Raw genomic sequence first — 21,579 nt, 5'->3', positions numbered from 1 at the left:
CCGACACATCTGTGCAAAGTTTTACCGGATTTTCCCAGTGTTTCCATTTCGCGACCGATCGGAACTTACTTTCTGGACAACCCTCGTAGTAGCAGCCTGGCTGTGATATCATCCGAGGCTGCGTGTAAGCCGGCGTTTGATTGACGCGGATCATATGGTAGTAGGTTGCGAAGTGTGGTACCTCTGTCTCTCAGGCCGTATTTATTATGGGCGCAGCGGACGGCCGAAGGGAACACCTGCCGTAATCCGCTGTATGCCAAAGTAGCAGCATCTAAAAGGCCGCTTTCTCGGACACAAATATTTAATAAATCCGTCATGAATAAATTTACAATATTCATAATTTTTGTATGAAGGGCGCTAAGTTGGTTTCTATTACAGAAAAAATTTAAGCTCGACTGTATTGAAACTTCGCCGCCTAGAATTTTTAGAACGGAACCGACAGTCGAACGTGACCTCTGAACTACATCTTTAAGAGACCTTGTATTGACTGTTATTTACATCAAAGTCTTGAAACTTGTTATGTCTTCACTACTTAATGGATGTAATCAAGTACTGTAATCGGAACTTTCTATCATTAAAATAACTGATACTTAATCTACTGCGGCCGGCCGCAGTGGCCGAGCGGTTCTAGGCGCTACAGTCTGGAACCGCGCGACCGCTACGGTCGCAGGTTCGAATCCTGCCTCGGGCATGGATGTGTGTGATGTCCTTAGGTTAGTTAGGTTTAAGTAGTTCTAAGTCCAGGGGGACTGATGACCTCAGAGGTTAAGTCCCATAGTGCCCAGAGCCATTTGAACCGTTTTTGAACTTAATCTACTGCTAATAGGGACAATTTTGCTCCAAATCTAGTTGTCAGTAGATTACTTGAAAACTATTAGAGGTAACTTAATGTGGTCACATAGTTCAGGTTTTTATATCAAACTGACGCTTCATACCACTTTTCATCATTCAAAGTGTTATATTTAGTGCCTTCAATTTTTCGTAAAAACGCCAATTTTGACCAAAATATTGCTCCCATCAAGTTGAAACTTGTAACAGTTGATTTTGACATACATTTGCACAATCTGGAACAATTTTTGGCTTTCTAGCTTTATTGTTTAGCGCCACTTGGTTTTTAATTAAAGCGATGTATTTAGGAACATACATTCATCTGTTCACTCTGAGAGCGAACAGTTTTAACATTAAGATACTGAAGCATATGTTGACAAAGTTTGGAAAAGCTACACTAATTTTTAATTTCATCCTTAGATTATGGCGCAATACTTTGTATGCTACGCGCAGGACCGTTGTGATGACGTGGCGCTAGTGGCAGTGAGCTGGGGCAACTCCCGGCACACTCGCTCGCACCTGTACCTCTATAATGATACAAATGAAACAAGGCTTGTTTCGCCACAGTCGTCGCATCCACTTTCCAACCCGCTGTTTCGAATAGCGGTCTGCTTCCACCATGGGGGCTGATGTGGCGACATCGTGCAGTTACCTACTGTTGCATCGCGCGTGTCGTCTGTGTGTGTTTGGATAGCGCGCCGTCAAACATTTCGCGCGCCAACCACCAGAGGCACTGTGTTTTAAATACGTGAGTTATGTTTTTGTATCTTCGATGCTAGCAAGTTTAGTTCGTGCGTAGTTACGAGATAACACTGATGTTTTTGATCCCTGCTTGTTACGTGATTTTCAACTACAAGTTCGGAATGAGCGAACAAGCCGTGTATTCGTTGCCGTCTCCTGTGGCTGTCGTAAATAAAGCTAACGTTAATATTGTTCGAAGGATCTTTTGTGTAGTGTGGTTCCGTCGATGAAGTGCACGCAGGTTCTAACAGTCGAACGACAGTCTGCCCAGCTTTTGTCGACACATAGCTTAAAGGCTGTGAAAACTTGCTCAGTAGAAGAGATGTGTTTCACCTTAGCGAAGATGGAAAATTGATAGGTGTTAAGATATGCCGCCCGGAGTGGCCGAGCGGACCTAGGTGCTACAGTCTGGAACCGCGCGACCGCTACGGTCGCAGGTTCGAATCCTGCCTCGGGCATGGATATGTGCTATGTCTTTAGGTTGGTTAGGTTTAAGTAGTTCTAAGTTTTAGGGTACTAATGACCTCAGAAGTTAAGTCCCATAGTGCTGAGAGCCATTTGAACCATTTCTTTTGTTAAGATATGCACTTTAGAGTCCATGTGTACTGGAAATTTTTCTTTGTTTTGGTGCACATTACAAAGACTCAAAATATGGAAAGCAAAGAGCTTGCAGTAGAAGAGATTTGTCTCATAGAATCGCAACTGTCAGCATGGGAAAACAGGATGTAAATGTTCAGTAGCAGCCCGTCAGCAAGTTGACAAGTGACCGTCCAATCATGCATAGTATGTGACAGTCGTCGCCACATCTTTGACAGTGGCTCCACTGGGCTGCAAACCAACGACCGCTGCGTGAGTGTCCGACCCGGGCACGGCGACGTTCTCTCGCTGCCGCACCGCCACACAGCAGTCGTCAGCCGCCGTCCGCCCGCATGCGGTGGTACCCAGGCGACCATTACCACTCATGGGGAACACCTGTATCAGTACACCCATAGCGGTGTGCTGGGAGCCAAGGACCACCTCCCATTGTCTGTAGTCTGTTTCAGATACGCTGAACTATGCATGTTCATGTCCATCAATAAAGCATTCTATCAGCTGAATGGCAGCCTTCTTAGCCTGCCCTCCTCTAGCAGAGAACCACTCACCCACTCTTACCCTGCAGTACACCTGTTACACAACAAACAATTTAGCCAGTAGCTGAAAGGTCAAAGCCACAAAAAAGGCCCTAGCCTTATGAGTTCAAAGAAGAGAAGTCACAGATCTACATGTAGTCATGTGTCCCTCAGCAGACTGGCATTTGAACTGTTTTTTGGACATTTAAATGAATATCCGGTCTAAAATAGCTTTATATTCGCTCAAAGTTTACTTCAAAACATCATAATCACAAACAATTTTTTTATACTTTCGTAATTTTCAAGTTACCTCCTAACGTTAACCATATTGTTGCGATGTTTGTTCACAGAGGACGGGGACTCCCCTCCAGTGCCGGTGCCGGACAGGAGACAGCCCATTGCACTGATCGTTCTCTGCACATCACTGGCCATCACTACGATACTCGTAATGGCTGGCTACTGCATCAAAAGTAAGCCCACCTGGTCCTGTTGCCACAGGGTTCTCGAGAGCAGACCACTGTGATCCATGTGTCCAATGTTTTGTGTGAAACGGAAACCTGCACGGTTTTGGCTACATCTACACCTACGCTCCCCAAGGCACCTTACTGTTTGTGTGGCGGAGATACGCTACTGGCCATTAAAATTGCTACACCAAGAAGAAATGCAGATGGTAAACGGGTATTCATTGGACAAATATATTATACTAGAACTAACATGTGATTACATTTTCACGCAGTTTGGGTGCATAGATCCTTAGAAATCAGTACCCAGAACAACCACCTCTGGCCGTAATAACGGCCTTGATACGCCTGGGCATTGAGTCAAACAGCTTGGATGGCGTGTACAGGTACAGCTAGCTACCCTTACGGCTTCAACACGATACCACAGTTCATCAAGAGTAATGACTGGCATATTGTGACGAGCCAGTTCCTCGGCCACCATTGACCAGACGTTTTCAATTGGCGAGAGATCTGGAGAATGTGTCGCCAGGGCAGCAGTAGAACATTTTCTGTATCCAGAAAGGCCCGTGCAGGACCTGCAACATGCGGTCGTGCATTATCCTGCTGAAGTGTAGGGTTTCGCAGGGATCGAATGAAGGGTAGAGCCACGGGTCGTAACACATCTGAAATGTAACGTCCACTGTTCAAAGTGCCGTCAATGCGAACAAGAGGTGACCGAGACGTGTAACCAAAGGCACCCCATACCATCACGTCGGGTGATACGCCAGTATGGCGATGACGAATACACGCTTCCAATGTGCGTTCACCGCGATGTCGCCAAACACGGATGCGACCATCATGATGCTGTAAACAGAACCCGGATTCATCCGAAAAAAATGACGTTTTGCCATTCGTGCACCCAGGTTCGTCGTTGAGTACACCATCGCAGGTGCTCCTGTCTGTGATGCAGCGTCAAGGGTAACCGCAGCCATGGTCTCCGAGCTGATAGTCCATGCTGCTGCAAACGTCATCGAACTGTTCGTGCAAATGGTTGTTGTCTTGCAAACGTCCCCATCTGTTGATTCAGGGATCGAGACGTGGCTGGACGATCCGTTACAGCCGTGCGGATAAGATGCCTGTCATCTCTACTGCTAGTGATACGAGGCCGTTGGGATCCAGCACGGCGTTCCGTACTACCCTACACGAGGCATCACAACGACGTTTCACCAGGAAACGCCGGTCAACTGCTGTTTGTGTATGAGAAATCGGTTGGAAACTTTCCTCATGTCAGCACGTTGTAGGTTTCGCCACCGGCGCCAACCTTGTGTGAATGCTCTGAAAAGCTAATCATTTGCATATCAAAGCATCTTCCTCCTGTCGGTTAAATTTCGCGTCTGTAGCACGTCATCTTTGTGGTGCAGCAATTTTAATGGCCAGTAGTGTAGTACGGTGTCTGATTATTCTTGGAATGTACGCTCTCAGAATTTCAACAGTATAACGCCCCTCTTGTAGCGGTTATCACTGGAGTTTATTGAGAATCTCTGTAATGCTCCCTCCCTTGCTAAACGATATCGTGATCAAATTCGCCACTTTGCGTTGGATGCTCTCTACTTCCATTAATCTTACTTGGTAACAGTCCCAGACTGATGAATACTCAAGAATTGGTCGAATAAGCGTGTTGTGAGGCAATTTGTGATATGTTGATAATTATTGCTCTGGGACCGCGTGAACACTACTGAATGCAACACTGTTTTAGTGCCATACACGGCTCGCCTTTCTGGTTTGTAACGCATCATGACTCCACACACACATTCTTGTGTATACTATTTACTTTAGATTTAGGATATCACAAATACGAAACAAACACAACACATCCAAAATGCAGGAAAACTCACAAGACAAGCCGCAAACCCACAAATACACACAAAACATGTTCACAATGGCATCATACACTTGGTACACTACTGTATGACTTGTACACATAAATTAACTCACATGGGGGCATACAGACTAAAGAAACAAAGTGTCCAAATAGCGTATAAAACTGTGCAAACCCTTCAAACAAACTTAAGCCAACCAGCGATCAAGAGGGACAAATTCCAGAAATCGGGAATATAAAAAAAGGCGAAAGACTAAGTTCCAGAGCTCCAGTCTTGGTCAAGTACACATTTTTAATCTGCCAGGAAGTTTCATATCAGCGCACGCTCCGCTCCAGAGTGAAAATTTCTTTCTGGAGAAATATACAAATTTGAATGCCAAACTTATGATGCAGTATAAATAGGCATGACATGCAGGAATTTTGAAATGCCATACGAAAAACGCATTAGAGACTGGAAGTAGGAAACAAACCATTCCACATTTGAAGAGCACTTAGAATACCACAACCAGCATCCTACAAACATGGAACAACATATGAAAATAAAATAAACAACCACAACGAATGCGTTATACAAATATAGGAAAACTATCGTATCCAGAAAGCCATCGCTGAGAGCAAACGTGTCATAAATTGCCACACGCGCGTCAATACGGACTATCTACTAAACTTAATAAAAGGAATCATAAGAAACATCCCCTTTGTACATGCAGCCATATTGAAGCAAGTAGTCTTCTCTCTCTCTCTCTCTCTCTCTCTCTCTCTCACACACACACACACACACACACACACACACTAGAAAAAATTAATTAAAAAAGTAAATAAATAAATGAAAATTATATACGGACATCTAATCATAGCAAAACAAACATCAGTTCAGACACACATAACAGCAACAGAAACACGTAGAAACAAGTTTGTGTATGTCTGTTTTAATAAGGCTGAACATACAAACTGAATGTTTATTATCATTTGTATAAGGCAATCGTTGCGGTTATTTACTCTGATTATATATATATATATATATATATATATATATATATATATATATATGGTGTTACAAAAAGGTACGGCCAAACTTTCAGGAAACATTCCTCACACACAAAGAAAGAAAATATGTGTTGATGACGTGATTGCACCGAAGTCAGCATTACCTTCCTTCAATTGGGGCAACTAGCGGTGAATCGAGGAAGTACAGTACATACTGACGAAACTAACGTGAGCTCTAACATGGAAATTAAGCGTTTCCGGACACATGTCCACATAATATCTTTTCTTTATTTGTGTGTGAGGAATGTTTCCTGAAAGTTAGGGCGTACCTTTTTGTATATATATATATATATATATATATATATATATATATATATATATATATATATAATGGGTATGTGAGAGAGAGAGAGATTAAAAGTATCCCGACACCTGGCTGAAAATGTCTTACAAGTTCGTGGCGCCCTCCATCGGAAATGCTGGAATTCGATATGGTGTTGGCCCACCCTTATCCTTGATGACAGCTTCCACTCTCGCAGGCATACACTTAATCAGGTGCTGAAAGGTTTCTTGGGGAATGACAGTCCATTCTTTACGGAGTGCTGCGCTGAGGAGAGGTATCAATGTGGGTCGGTGAGGCCTGGCACGAAGTCGGCGTTCCAAAACATCCCAAAGGTGTTCTATAGGATTCATGTCAGGACTCTGTACAGGTCAGTCCATTACAGGGATGTTATTGTCGTGTAACCACTCCGTCACAGGCCGTGTGTTATGAACAGGTGCTTGATCGTGTTGAAAGATGCAATCGCCATCTGCGAATTGCTCTTCAACAATGGGAAGCAACGTGCTTAAAACATTAATGTAGGACTGTGCTGTGATAGTGTATTGGGGCTAATATCTTGCAATTGCTTTTTCCCCTTTAAACTACGAGCTCAAGTTTGTGATTTTTCCTTGTAAGCAACGTTGCTGCAACCGATGATGGCGACGTCAGTTGTCGAAACTCGATTTTTTTTTCCCAAAAGATGAAAAAGGAAGGACGGAAGAGTATGCTGAACGTCCCGTCAATGACGGGGTTATTAGAGACGGAACACAGGACCCAATTGGGGAAGGAATCCGGCGGTGCCCTATCAAACTAACCTGACTTTCACCTTAATCAATTGAAGGAACTCACAGGAAACCTAAATCTGGATGGTAAGACGCGTATATGAACCACCGTTCTCCCAAATTCATGTCCACTGTTTTACCACTATGCCACCTAGCTCGGTTCGAAACGAAACGGTTTCAAAACTGTTTTCTAGCGTCAGCGGCTTAGCCAGGACTTTGTCAGAGGACCGGTCTGATTCGTTAAAGAGGACCCTGAAAAGGCTCATGTTTTTCATTTATTCTGAAAATTTCAGTAAATAACAATAAACCATTTTATTCGGCAATGATCTCGGAGTTTTGATCAAGCAGAGATATAATCTCGTTACTTAGGAGTGCTGTATTTAGGCAAATCACTTAGAAGCGGTTGTGATTCAATCTTTCTTCACCCTCCAAAGTCATTCTACACTTTCCTTCCTCCAGTCTGGATTTGAGCCGAGGAAGTAATCAGGAACGGGCGAGCGCGAATTTACCGATAGGGCTGTAGGAATAAAGAGATCGCTGTTCGACAAAGAAGCTAAAGCAAATTTTGGTGGCGAAAATGCAACGGATCTGGAATTATTCAACCTTACACTTTCCCAAATTTCCGGATTTAAGTGTGCGTTGGTCACTTCTTGCAATGTAGAAAGATCATTTTCTGCATTAAAGAATGTCCCGGCAGATAAGCACGTGAGTCTAAATGAGGAAAATTTGGATTATTGTTTATTTGTCGTATGGATTTTAGTGCCGGGAGTCTCCGATGTGAGGTTCGGCTCTTTACATTTAAGCAGAGAGGCTGCTTCTTGAAGGGAATTGGAATCCGTCAGGAAATAAAGGAATTCGGAAGGAATTGGCTATGGCCTATAGCAAGGGACCAATCCCGCCATTTGCCCCAAATTAAAAGGGGAAACCACATAAAACCATTTTCAGATTTGCCGGCAGATGGATTTGACCACCCCGCCTCCCAACTCCAGTGATTGCTAGCTCAGCGGCTCAACGTGCACAGCTACCCCAGTCGGTGGAGGAAATGGAGTAACTGATTGATATACATTGCTTTTAAAAAAAATAAAATTCGTCTCAACAACGGATGAAATTCTGATATAGCATATTTTTCCTTTAACTGTTCATGTTTGGTGATTTGTGCAAGAATGCATGCATATTTTCAGATTTAACTGTGTGTGGAATTCCTTGTTTCAGATATTGTAGTATTACAAGAGCGCAAGTAGATATTGTTTTGGACGAAAAGGTTTGGTGGAGAGCGAGGGGGAGAGGAGGGGTAGGATGCAATGCACAGTCATCTCGGATGAATTCAAGCGCAGCACTGGATTAGCCGAGCGGTCTTTGGCGCTGCAGTCATGGACTGTGCGGCTGGTCCTGGCGGAGGTTCGAGTCCTCCCTCGGGCATGGGTGTGTGTGTTTGTCCTTAGGATAATTTAGGTTAACTAGAGTGTAAGCTTAGGGACTGATGACCTTAGCAGTTAGGTCCCATAAGATTTCACACACATTTCAACATTTTTTTAACGAATTCAAGCAGACCACTGAAAATATCGCTCAGAAACGAACGACCTGTAGAATGTGCTGTCTTTGCCGCTCTCCACAAACCCTTCCCCATCGTTCCGTATCGGAACTGATTTTTATGAGTGAGTACCTTTACGGTGGACAGATTGTGCGATATTTTACCATTTGGGCTACTAATGATGGACTTCTGAGCAAATGTTTGCTACCATTTGCCATTTCAGCTATATTTTTGCTGATCAAAGCGATTTTTGAGCGACACAGGAAAATCCATGTGTTTCTTTATACACTGATTTGAATTTAATCTTATTTGTAATGATGTTTACCACTGTGCTGCCTTGTAAAATACTGAAACAGTGCAACCCCAAAGTTATACCAGTCTCCAAATAACGACTCCAGTGCTAACATTAAACTGGTATAGATAGGTAATTAGGCTATTATAGTAGTGCGTACATATTTTTAACGTACCATAATGTTAGTGGACGAACCAAATTCCTCTTCTCTATTGTTACAAATTTACCCGCAATTTAAAACTATCACAACAGCACACATCACAAAACAATAAACGGCAGCTCTTAGATCAAATTGAACTGCAAGTAAGAACTGCATTGATCAACGAAACAGCAGCTGAGCTCAAGTAACGCTAACAACGTGCAGTATATGCTCTCGGTTAAAGCAGGGATGGGCAATAGCCAATAGTGCTATCGACGTATAGCAGTTTAAATCTGTAGATAGCCTTGTTGACTATCGATAACGCTTATCCTTTTTTGTTTGCTTGTTTGAGAATCTACACGGCAACTAGGTCTGTGTGATTTCATTTAGGTGATTAGGGAGGGGGGGGGAGGATCCGGACCCCCCAGACCCCCCTTTGGCTACGTCCTTGCGAGCGTGCGACTGCTGTTTCGAAGATTACTGGCAGCTTAAAAGCATGGCAGGTTACACAAGTCGGCTCCTAACCTCCGGAAAAATTTGGATGACCAGAAGAATTTTAGCTGTACATAAAGTTTTGTATCCAAGTTGATTTCCGGTTTGCAAGAAGAGTTTTAGCCGACAAGAAAACCCTATAATCTGTATGAAGAAGCAGTTTAGTTATTCACTTTTAATCTTTTTGTTATCCCATTTACAAGAATAGCTTTGATTTCATTACACACAGAATGTAGAAAATGTTTTATGAAGTAAAATGAGGAGCACCATTTCAAATCGTATTAAGTGTACAGATCATAATTTTACAGGAAGCGAAAAAAACGCTTCGCCCAAATGAAATAAGCCAAAATTCTCGACGGCAGGACATAGATACTTAGATTATATTCCAGAATTAGTCGTGATTGGTATCATTGCCCAGTGCATGAAGGCGCCATTTTGATTTTGAAATTGCACTTAAATCGTTTTGAACCAATACACTGAACAAAATACATTTTGATCCAATCACGTTTTCACATAATATGGTTTGAAACGTACATTTCGGATTTTTATTGATTTTATTGCTGGACACAGGCCATCAAGTAAGAAAATAAAGCTTTTAACGTGTTGTTGACGGTAGATCGAGGTGTTCAGTTTTTCACGTAGTTGTTCTTCCTCGTGCAAGACAAGGATCAGATGCTAGACTCATATTGGTCTGTAACAACAAGCTTCTCAGCTGTTTATCGCAGAAAGATAATTGCGTCTCAATAACAGCATAACAGTTTAACGCTTTAGTAGCAATATTATAAACAACATTGTAACCTACCTCATACGAAACAACAGTGCAATTTCGACTGCGCTGTTCTGCATAATGCCTTACAGTTCTTCGTAGTTTTGGAAATGGAGCTTTCATCATATAACTGAGTTTGCGATCTTGTTCTACTCTGTTCGATAAGCTGTAAACAGTTTTTTCACCATGTTTACTGGGATGCTATGAATCCTGCAGGGCTGTCCATAAATCCATAAAAGTACGAGGGCGTGGAGATTTCTTCTGAACACCACGTTGCAAAGCATCCCTGATATATAATGTACATGTCTGGGGAGTTTGGTGACCAGCGGAAGTGTTTAAACCCAGAAGAGTGTTCCTGGAGCGACTCTGCAGCAATTCTGCACGTGTGGAGTGTCGTGTTGTTCTGCTGGAATTGCCCAAGTCCGTCGGATTGCACAATGGACACGAATGAATACAGGTGATCAGACAGGATGCGTACGTAACGTGTCACCTGTCAGAAACATATCTAGACGTATAGGGGTCCCATATCACTCCAAATGCACACGCCCCACACCATTATAGAGCGTCCACCAGCTGGAACAGTCCCCTGATGACACGCAGGGTCCATGGATCCATGAGGTTGTGTCCATACCAGTACACGTCCATCCACTCGATACAATTTGAAACGAGACTCGTCCGACCAGGCAACATATTTCCAGTCATCAACAATGTCGATGTTGACGGTTCCAGGCGAGGCGTAAAGCTGTGTGTCGTGCAGACATCAAGGGTACGCGAGTGGGCCTTCGTCTACGAAAGGCAATATCAACGATGTTTCGTTGAATGGTTCGCACGCTGACACTTGTCGATGGCCCAGCATTGAAATCTGCGGCAGTTTGCGGAAAGGTTGCACTTCTGTCCTGTTGAACGATTCTCTTCAGTCGTCGTTGGTCCCGTTCTTGCAGCATCTTTTCCGGGCGCAGCGATGACGGAGATTTGATGTTTTACGGGATTCCTGATATTCGCGGTACAATAGTGAAACGGTCATACGGGAAATTCCCCACTTCAACGCTACCTCGGAGATGCTGTGTCCCATCGCTCGTGCTCCAACTATAACACATGTTAAAAGTCACTTAAATCGTGACAACCTGCCATTGTAGCAGCAGTAGCCGATCTAACAACTCCGCCTGACACTTGTTGTCTTATATAGGCGTTGCCGACCGCAGCGCCGTATTCTGCCTGTGTACATATCTCTGTATCTGAATACCCATTCCTATAACAGTTTCTTTGGCGCTTCAGTGTCTTCGAAATACTAATTCTGATTCTACTTTCTTTCGATCGCTGTACCACGTGTAAAAACAACCCCATCCTTCCCCATGGTGAATGATTGAACACAGTCATGCGTGAACACCACACTGTGAGTTGGAACATCAAAATGGTGGCAAATATGTCTTTAACGTAATACCTTTTGAAACGTCGGCGGCAGCGTACTTACGATTTCATCCGATTAATGTTTTTTAGCATTAAATTACTGTGGGAAAGAATACGAAATGTTCCGATCTGACTCTACAGCTTCGAAGTACGTACCACAAATGGTTTGAAAACGCATCAGTGTGCTGACCTCGGCTGCATTTAATACGTTTGGAACGATGCTTCTCAAATATGTCGACGAAAGCATTATTTTAGCAGCTTGATACTTCAATGGCGCTTGTGAAGAACAAATTTTATTTTGTTTCAGACAGGGAGAAGTTTTGTGTTATTATCATTTTTTAAAGTCAATAAGGCGAATGTGTGCGACAGCCCAAACTCCGAGTTCAAATTCTGGTCTACCCCAAAGTTTTTATCTATCGAGAAAAACCAGATTTTTTGTCGAATTTCTGGTTGTATTGAAAGTTACAAATCTAGCGAATAAACTATTTTTAGGAACCAAGAATGTTGGTGGTGATTGTGGTGGTGGTGGTGGTGTGTGTGTGTGTGTGTGTGAATGTGAATGTGAATGTGATCTTAATTTCTTAGAAACTGACACACTCGAGAAAAAGCTTCACAAATATTCTTCGCAACTGGTAATATTTCAAAGTGGTGCAAATATTGGCAACCTGCTTTAAAGACTCATAAATGTAAAATTGTGCGCTTCATGAAAAACCAAAAAGGTTGTAGCCCGTGACCACATTAACAATGAGTCAATTGTAATCAGCCTATTCTACATCTACATCTACATCCATACTCCGCAAGTCACCTGACGGTGTGTGGCGGAGGGTACTTTGAGTACCTCTATCGGTTCTCCCTCTTATTCCAGTCTCGTATTGTTCGTGGAAAGAAAGACTGTCGGTATGCCTCTGTGTGGGCTCTAATCTCTCTGATTTTATCCTCATGGTCTCTTCGCGAGATATACGTAGGAGGGAGCAATATACTGCTTGAATCCTCGGTGAAGGTATGTTCTCGAAACTTCAACAAAAGCCCGTACCGAGCCACTGAGCGTCTCTTGCAGAGTCTTCCACTGGAGTTTATCTATCATCTCCGTAACGCTTTCGCGATTACTAAATGATCCTGTAACAAAGCGCGCTGCTCTCCGCTGGATCTTCTCCATCTCTTCTATTAACCCTATCTGCTACGGATCCCACACTGGTGAGCAATATTCAAGCAGTGGGCGAACAAGTGTACTGAAACCTACTTCCTTTGTTTTCGGATTGCATTTCCTTAGGATTCTTCCAATGAATCTCAGTCTGGCATCTGCTTTACCGACGATCAACTTTATATGATCATTCCATTTTAAATCACTCCTAATGCCTACTCCCAGATAATTTATGGAATTAAATGCTTCCAGTTGCTGACCTGTTATATTGTAGCTAAATGATAAAGCATCTTTCTTTCTATGTATTCGCAGCCCATTACACTTGTCTACATTGAGACTCAATTGCCATTCCCTGCATCTTGCGTAAATTCGTTGCAGATCCTCCTGCATTTCAGTACAATTTTCCATTGTTACAACCTCTCGATAGACACTCCTGGAAATGGAAAAAAGAACACATTGACACCGGTGTGTCAGACCCACCATACTTGCTCCGGACACTGCGAGAGGGCTGTACAAGCAATGATCACACGCACGGCACAGCGGACACACCAGGAACCGCGGTGTTGGCCGTCGAATGGACACTGGTAGCATGCCGCGACAGCGTGGACGTGAACCGTATGTACAGTTGACGGGCTTTGAGCGAGGGCGTATAGTGGGCATGCGGGAGGCCGGGTGGACGTACCGCCGAATTGCTCAACACGTGGGGCGTGAGGTCTCCACAGTACATCGATGTTGTCGCCAGTGGTCGGCGGAAGGTGCACGTGCCCGTCGACCTGGGACCGGACCGCAGCGACGCACGGATGCACGCCAAGACCGTAGGATCCTACGCAGTGCCGTAGGGGACCGCACCGCCACTTCCCAGCAAATTAGGGACACTGATGCTCCTGGGGTATCGGCGAGGACCATTCGCAACCGTCTCCATGAAGCTGGGCTACGGTCCCGCACACCGTTAGGCCGTCTTCCGCTCACGCCCCAACATCGTGCAGCCCGCCTCCAGTGGTGTCGCGACAGGCGTGAATGGAGGGACGAATGGAGACGTGTCGTCTTCAGCGATGAGAGTCGCTTCTGCCTTGGTGCCAATGATGGTCGTATGCGTGTTTGGCGCCGTGCAGGTGAGCGCCACAATCAGGACTGCATACGACCGAGGGACACAGGGCCAACACCCGGCATCATGGTGTGGGGAGCGATCTCCTACACTGGCCGTACACCACTGGTGATCGTCGAGGGGACACTGAATAGTGCACGGTACATCCAAACCGTCATCGAACCCATCGTTCTACCATTCCTAGACCGGCAAGGGAACTTGCTGTTCCAACAGGACAATGCACGTCCGCATGTATCCCGTGCCACCCAACGTGCTCTAGAAGGTGTAAGTCAACTACCCTGGCCAGCAAGATCTCCGGATCTGTCCCCCATTGAGCATGTTTGGGACTGGATGAAGCGTCGTCTCACGCGGTCTGCACGTCCAGCACGAACGCTGGTCCAACTGAGGCGCCAGGTGGAAATGGTATCGCAAGCCGTTCCACAGGACTACATCCTGCATCTCTACGATCGTCTCCATGGGAGAATAGAAGCCTGCATTGCTGCGAAAGGTGGATATACACTGTACTAGTGCCGACATTGTGCATGCTCTGTTGCCTGTGTCTATGTGCCTGTGGTTCTGTCAGTGTGATCATGTGATGTATCTGACCCCAGGAATGTGTCAATAAAGTTTCCCCTTCCTGGGACAATGAATTCACGGTGTTCTTATTTCAATTTCCAGGAGTGTACTACAGCATCATCCGCAAAAAGCCTCAGTGAACTTCCGATGTCATCCACAAGGTCATTTATGTATATTGTGAATAGCAACGGTCCTACGACACTCCCCTGCGGCGCACCTGAAATCACTCTTACTTCGGAAGACTTCTCTCCATTGAGAATGACATGCTGCGTTCTGTTATCTTGGAACTCTTCAATCCAATCACACAATTGGTCTGATATTCCATATGCTCTGACTTTGTTCATTAAACGACTGTGGGGAACTGTATCGAACGCCTTGCGGAAGTCAAGAAACATGGCATTTACCTGGGAACCCATGTCTATGGCCCTCTGAGTCTCGTGGACGAATAGCGCGAGCTGGGTTTCACATGACCGTCTTTTCCGAAACCCATGCTGCTTCCTACAGAGTAGATTTCTAGTTTCCAGAAAAGTCATTATACTCGAGCATAATACGTGTTCCAAAATTCTACAACTGATCGACGTTAGACATATAGGTCTATAGTTCTGCACATCTGTTCGACGTCCCTTCTTGAAAACGGGGATGACCTGTGCCCTTTTCCAATCCTTTGTGACGCTACGCTTTTCTAGAGACCTACGGTACACCGCTGCAAGAAGGAGGGCAAGTTCCTTCGCGTACTCTGTGTAAAACTGAACTGGTATCCCACCAGGTCCAGCGGCCTTTCCTCTTTTGAGCGATTTTAATTGTTTCTCTATCCCTCTGTCGTCTATTTCGGTATCTACCATTTTGTCATCTGTACAACAATCTAGAGAAGGAACTACAGTGCAGTCTTCCTCTGTGAAACAGCTTTGGAAAAAGACATTTAGTATTTCGGCCTTTAGTTTGTCATCCTCTGTTTCAGTACCATTTTGGTCACAGAGTGTCTGGACATTTTGTTTTGATCCACCTACCGCTTTGACATAAGACCAAAATTTCTTAGGATTTCTGCCAAGTCAGTACACAGAACTTTACTTTCGAACTCATTGAACGCCTCTCGCATAGTCCTCCTCACACTACATTTCGCTTCCCGTAGTTTTTGTTTGTCTGCAGGGCCTTGGCTATGTTTATGTTTGCTGTGAAGTCCCCTTTGCTTCCGCAGCAGTTTTCTAACTCGGTAGTTGTACCACGGTGGCTGTTTTCCATCTCTTACGACCTTGCTTGGCACATACTCATCTAATGCATATTGTACGATGGTTTTGAAGTTTGTCCACTGATCCTCAACACTATCTGTACTTGAGACAAAACTTTTGTGTTGATCCGTCAAGTACTCTGAAATCTGCTTTTTGTCACTTTCTAAACAGAAAAATCTTCCTACCTTTTTTAATATTTCTATTTACGGCTGAAATCATCGATGCAGTAACCGCTTTATGATCGCTGCTTCCCTGTTCTGCGTTAACTGTTTCAAATAGTTCAGGTCTGTTTGTCACCAGAAGGTCTAATATGTTATCGCCACGAGTCGGTTCTCTGTTTAACTGCTCAAGGTAGTTTTCAGATAATGCACTTAAAAAGATTTCACTGGATTCTTTGTCCCTATCACCCGTTATAAACGTTTGAGTCTCCCAGTCTATATCTGGCAAATTAAAATCTCCACCCAGAACTATAACATGGTGGGGAAATCTACTCGAAATATTTTCCAAATTTTCCTTCAGGTGCTCTGCCACAATAGTTGCTGAGCCAAGGGGCCTATAGAGACATCCAATTACCATGTTTGAGCCTGCTTTAACCGTGTCCTTCACCCAAATTATTTATTCATACAAATTCCCAGATCTAACAAATTATAGAGCTGTGAAGTGGAATGATGGCAAGCTCAGTCATGGATATTGCACGCATTAAGACTTCTGTTCATTGGTAAGATACGGAGAAAATTGAATCAGTCTACAAATGAGATACTAGAAATACTGGAATAATGCTCTGTAGTGTGGGATCCACACTAGATAGTAATAACAGGGTATATTGATCGTATACAAAGAATACGTGATTGCAGTGCCCGTGTTATTTCGATTTGCGATGCAGCGCCTCCTTCGGGCATGCATGCATGTCCGAACGAATGTTGCATCGTAATTGAGAATAACACAGGGGCCGCAATATCGTATTTATCCGCCGACGCCGGGCAAGCGACTTCCAAGTAATATGTCTCCCCTGTACGGAAATGTACATAATGTATGTATGAGTACATGTTGCACGAGGTGCATTCAAGTTCAAAGGCCTCCGCTTTTTTTTTCTCTAGACTGGAAAGAGATAGAAACATGCGCATTGTTTTAAAATGAGGCCGCGTTCATTGTCAATACGTCCCATAGATGGCAGCACCGTACGGCAGATGGAATTACACCGCCAGCGGCGAGAATGAGAACTGTTTTAAATACTCAAAATGGCGACGTTTTCCATACTTGAACAGCGTGCAATCATTCGTTTTCTGAATTTGCATGGTGTGAAACCAACTGAAATTCATCGACAGTTGAAGAAGACATGTGGTGATGGAGATATGGATGTGTCGAAAGTGCGTTCGTGGGTGCGACAGTTTATTGAAGGCAGAACATTGTGTGACAACAAACGGAAACAGCCTCGGGCTCGCACCAGCCGGTCTGACGACATGATAGAGAAAGTGGAGAGAATTGTTTTGGGGATCGCCGAATGACTGTTGAACAGATTGCCTCCAGAGTTGGCATTTCTGTGGGTTCTGTGCACACAGTCCTGCATGACGACCTGAAAATGCGAAAAGTGTCATCCAGGTGGGTGCCACGAATGCTGACGGACGACCACATGGCTGCCCGTGTGGCATGTTGCCAAGCAATGTTGACGCGCAACGACAGCATGAATGGGACTTTCTTTTCGTCGGTTGTGACAGTGGATGAGACGTGGATGCCATTTTTCAATCCAGAAACAAAGCGCCAGTCAGCTCAATGGAAGCACACCGATTCACCGCCACCAAAAAAATTTCGGGTAACCGCCAGTGCTGAAAAAATTATGGTGTCCACGTTCTGGGACAGCGAGGGCGTAATCCTTATCCATAGCGTTCCAAAGGGCACTACGGTAACAGGTGCATCCTACGAAAATGTTTTGAAGAACAAATTCCTTCCTGCACTGCAACAAAAACGTCCGGGAAGGGCTGCGCGTGTGCTGTTTCACCAAGACAACGCACCCGCACATCCAGCTAACGTTACGCAACAGTTTCTTCGTGATAAGAACTTTGAAGTGATTCCTCATGCTCCCTACTCACCTGACCTGGCTCCTAGTGACTTTTGGCTTTTTCCAACAATGAAAGACACTCTCCGTGGCCGCACATTCACCAGCCGTGCTGCTATTACCTCAGCGATTTTCCAGTGGTCAAAAGAGACTCCTAAAGAAGCCTTCGCCGCTGCCATGGAATCATGGCGTCAGCGTTGTGAAAAATGTGTACGTCTGCAGGACGATTTCATCGATTTCGGGTGAGTAGTTAATTAGAAAAAAAATCGGAGGCCTTAGAACTTGAATGCACCTCGTAGAGCTAATGGTTGTCATAACTACATTCATAACTACGAATATATTTCATGTATACAAAGGAGGACAGCACTCACACTATCATTCTTCTCGTATTCCATACGAGAATAGAGCGGGGAAAAGCCCTGATAAACGCTACAGTGAGAAATATTCTCTGCATTGGCCCTCCAGAATATAGTTGTGAATGTAGATTTAGTATTTTAAATCACGATAAAAATTTTATGGCTTTATTTTTTTACCCACACTTGTCTCAATAGTTTACGGGGGGTATCCATAACGATTCAATATTCAGCTAGAAAAAATGAGGCTGCGTAATTAATTTTTCTATTTGTTTGAATGTACATGTCTGCAATTGGTCCACCCGTGACACAGTTCCGTATCACACCGCTAGGGGGCCAAAATAAAATGGCGCACTCGGTCTCCACTTTAACAATGAGCTACGCCATTTTGTTTTGGCCGATGTAGAGGCACGATAGGGTACTGTGTCGCGGGGGAGTCAGTTGCAAAGATGTACACTCAAACAAAGAAAATTTTAATTATGTAATTTCTTCAGCTGACGGTAAACCTTAAACCTCTCAGAGTGTACGCTGACTGAAGACCTCGTGTCACCTCATCGGCATGCTCATACTTTGCAGCACGGCTGCTGTGCAGCCTGTCGTTGGGAGGAACAGTCCCGCTGGAGCTGAAATCGTCGGACACGTCGTGTCTGCTGCCGCAAGCCGCTCCCCCTACGTCCGCCATCCTCCTGCTGTACTCCCGGGACAGCGACGCCTTCGTGCGGCTCATGGAGGCCTTCCGGGAACTGCTGACTGCCCTCACCGGCCTCGAGGTATCTCACGACGCTGCGCATTGTTGTTGAAGTGGTTTTCATTCCAAGCAAGTATGCCCTGTGCAAACAAGTTCTTCTTTTCATAACTGCTGCAACCTACATCCATCTGAACCTGCGTTCTACATCTGACCCTTGGTTCCCTCTACAGGTTTTTACCTCTCACATTTTCTCCATTATCAAACTGATGATTCCTTGATATCATAGGATGTTTCCTATAACCGATCCCTGCTTTTCGTCAGATTGTACCATTAATTTCTTTTCTCTTCAGTTCTGTTCATTATATCTTCACTAGCAGTTACTGGTCTCTGTGCTCTGTCAGTAGGTCTTTTTTAATGATGTGTGGGACGATAAGGTGAAAGGATATCGATGATACGATTCGCTGATGACATTGCTATTCTGAGTGAAAGTGAAGAAGAATTAAATGATCTGCTGAACGGAATGAACAGTCTAATGAGTACACAGTATGGTTTGAGAGTAAATCGGAGGAAGACGAAGGTAATGAGAAGTAGTAGAAATGAGAACAGCGAGAAACTTAACATCAGGATTGATGGTCACGAACTCAATGAAGTTAAGGAATTCTGCTACCTAGGCAGTAAAATAACCAATGACGGACGGAGCAAGGAGGACATCAAAAGCAGACTCGCTACGGCAAAAAAGGCATTTCTGGCCAAGAGAAGTCTACTAATATCAAATATCGGCCTTAATTTGAGGAAGACATTTCTGAGGATGTACGTCTGGAGTACAGCATTGTATGGTAGTGAAACATGGACTGTGGGAAAACCGGAACAGAAGAGAATCGAAGCATTTGAGATGTGGTGCTGTAGACGAATGTTGAAAATTAGGTGGACCGATAAGGTAAGGAATGAAGAGGTTCTATGCAGAATCGGAGAGGAAAGGAATATGTGGAAAACACTGATAAGGAGAAGGGACAGGATGATAGGACATCTGCTAAGACATAAGGGAATGACTTCCTTGGTACTAGAGGGAGCTGTAGAGGGCAAAAACTGTAGAGGAAGACAGAGATTGGAATACGTCAAGCAAATAACTGAGGACGTAGGTTGCAAGTGCTACTCTGAGATGAAGAGGTTAGCACAGGAAAGGAATTCGTGGCGGGCCGCATCAAACCAGTCAGTAGACTTGACGACAAAAAAAAAAAAAAAAAAAAAAAAAAAAAGAGACGATAAGTAAGCTAGTGCACGTCCAGTGACGTTAGCTGCCCTCGCTTGTATTCCTGTTTGGGTAAGCACAGCTTGTGATGTGAACATGCCCCTCCCCTCTCCTCCCCTCCCCCCCCCCCCAACCACCACCACCACCACCACAACCAACACCCTAATGCATGCAGTAGGGCGTGGGCATCTGTACAATATACAACGCATATATTAGAAAGCAGAAAGGTGGAAGGAGTATATAGAGGGTCTCTACAAGGGCGATGTACTTGAGGACAGTATTATGGAAATGGAACAGGGCGTAGATGAAGATGAAATAGGAGATATGATACAGCGTGAAGAGTTTGACAGAGCACTGAAAGACCGAAGTCGAAACAAGGCCCCAGGAGTAGACATCATTAGAAATACTGATAGCCTTGGGAGAGCCAGCTCTGACAAAACTCTACCACCTGGTGAGCAAGATGTATCAGACAGGCGAAATACTCTCGGACTTCAAAAAGAATATAATAATTCCAATCCCAAAGAAAGCAGGTGTTGACGGATGTGAAAATTACCGAATTATCAGTTTAATAAGTCACGGCTGCAAAATACTAACACGAATTCTTTACAGACGAATGGAAAAACTGGTAGAAGCCGACCTCGGGGAAGATCAGTGTGGATTCCGTAGAAATGTTGGAATACGTGAGGCAATAACTGATCCTACGACTTACCTTACAAAAGTCCGCGGCTCGTGGTCTTGCGGTAGCGTTCTCGCTTCCCGCGCACGAGGTCAGGGATTTTCTCTGCCTCGAGATGACTGGCTGTTGTGGGTCTTTCATCATCATTTCATCCTCATTCACTCGCAAGTCACCGTAGTGGCGTTAAAGAACTTGTGGAGCGGCGGCCGAACCGCCCCGCGAGGGGTCTCCCGGCCACCAATGCCATACGCTAATATTTCATTATCTTAGAAGATAGATTAAGTAAAGGCAAACCTACGTTTCTAGCATTTGTAGACTTAGAGAAAGCTTTTGACAATGTTGACTGGAATACTCTCTTTCAAATTCTGAAGGTGGCAGGGGTCAAATACAGGGAGCGAAAGGATGTTTGCAATTTGTACAGAAACCAGATGGCAGTTATAAGGGTCGAGGGGCATGAAAGGTTAGCAGTTGTTGGGAAGGGAGTAAGACAGGATTCTAGCCTTTCCCCAATATTATTTAATCTGTATATTGAACTAGCAGTAAAGGAAACAAAAGATAAATTCAGAGTAGGAATTAAAATCCATGGAGAAGAAACAAAAACTTTGAGGTTTGCCGATGACATTGTAATTCTGTCAGAGACAGCAAAGGACTTGCAAGAGCAGTTGAACGGAATGGACAGTGTCTTGAAAAGAGGATATAAGATAAACATCAACAAAAGCAAGACGAGGATAATGGAATGTACTAGAACTAAATTAGGTGATGCTGAGGGAATTAGATTAGGAAATGAGACACTGAAAGTAGTAGATGAGTTTTGCTATGTA

General features: G+C 44.3%; 1 protein-coding gene across 1 annotated transcript in view; it reads left to right on the top strand.

Annotated features, from left to right (window-relative positions):
- The window catches only part of LOC124619637, a 382,561-nt gene that overhangs the window by 270,841 nt on the left and 90,141 nt on the right, over positions 1–21,579 (top strand). The window contains exons 7-8 of the mRNA XM_047146152.1: positions 3,029–3,148; positions 18,722–18,915. Coding sequence (XP_047002108.1) covers positions 3,029–3,148; positions 18,722–18,915 — 314 coding nt within the window. The remainder of the gene's footprint in view (positions 1–3,028; positions 3,149–18,721; positions 18,916–21,579) is intronic.

The sequence above is a fragment of the Schistocerca americana genome, chromosome 6 (assembly GCF_021461395.2).
Source record: "Schistocerca americana isolate TAMUIC-IGC-003095 chromosome 6, iqSchAmer2.1, whole genome shotgun sequence".
NCBI classification, from domain to species: domain Eukaryota; kingdom Metazoa; phylum Arthropoda; class Insecta; order Orthoptera; family Acrididae; genus Schistocerca; species Schistocerca americana.
This window is presented reverse-complemented; position numbering and strand designations above follow the sequence as displayed.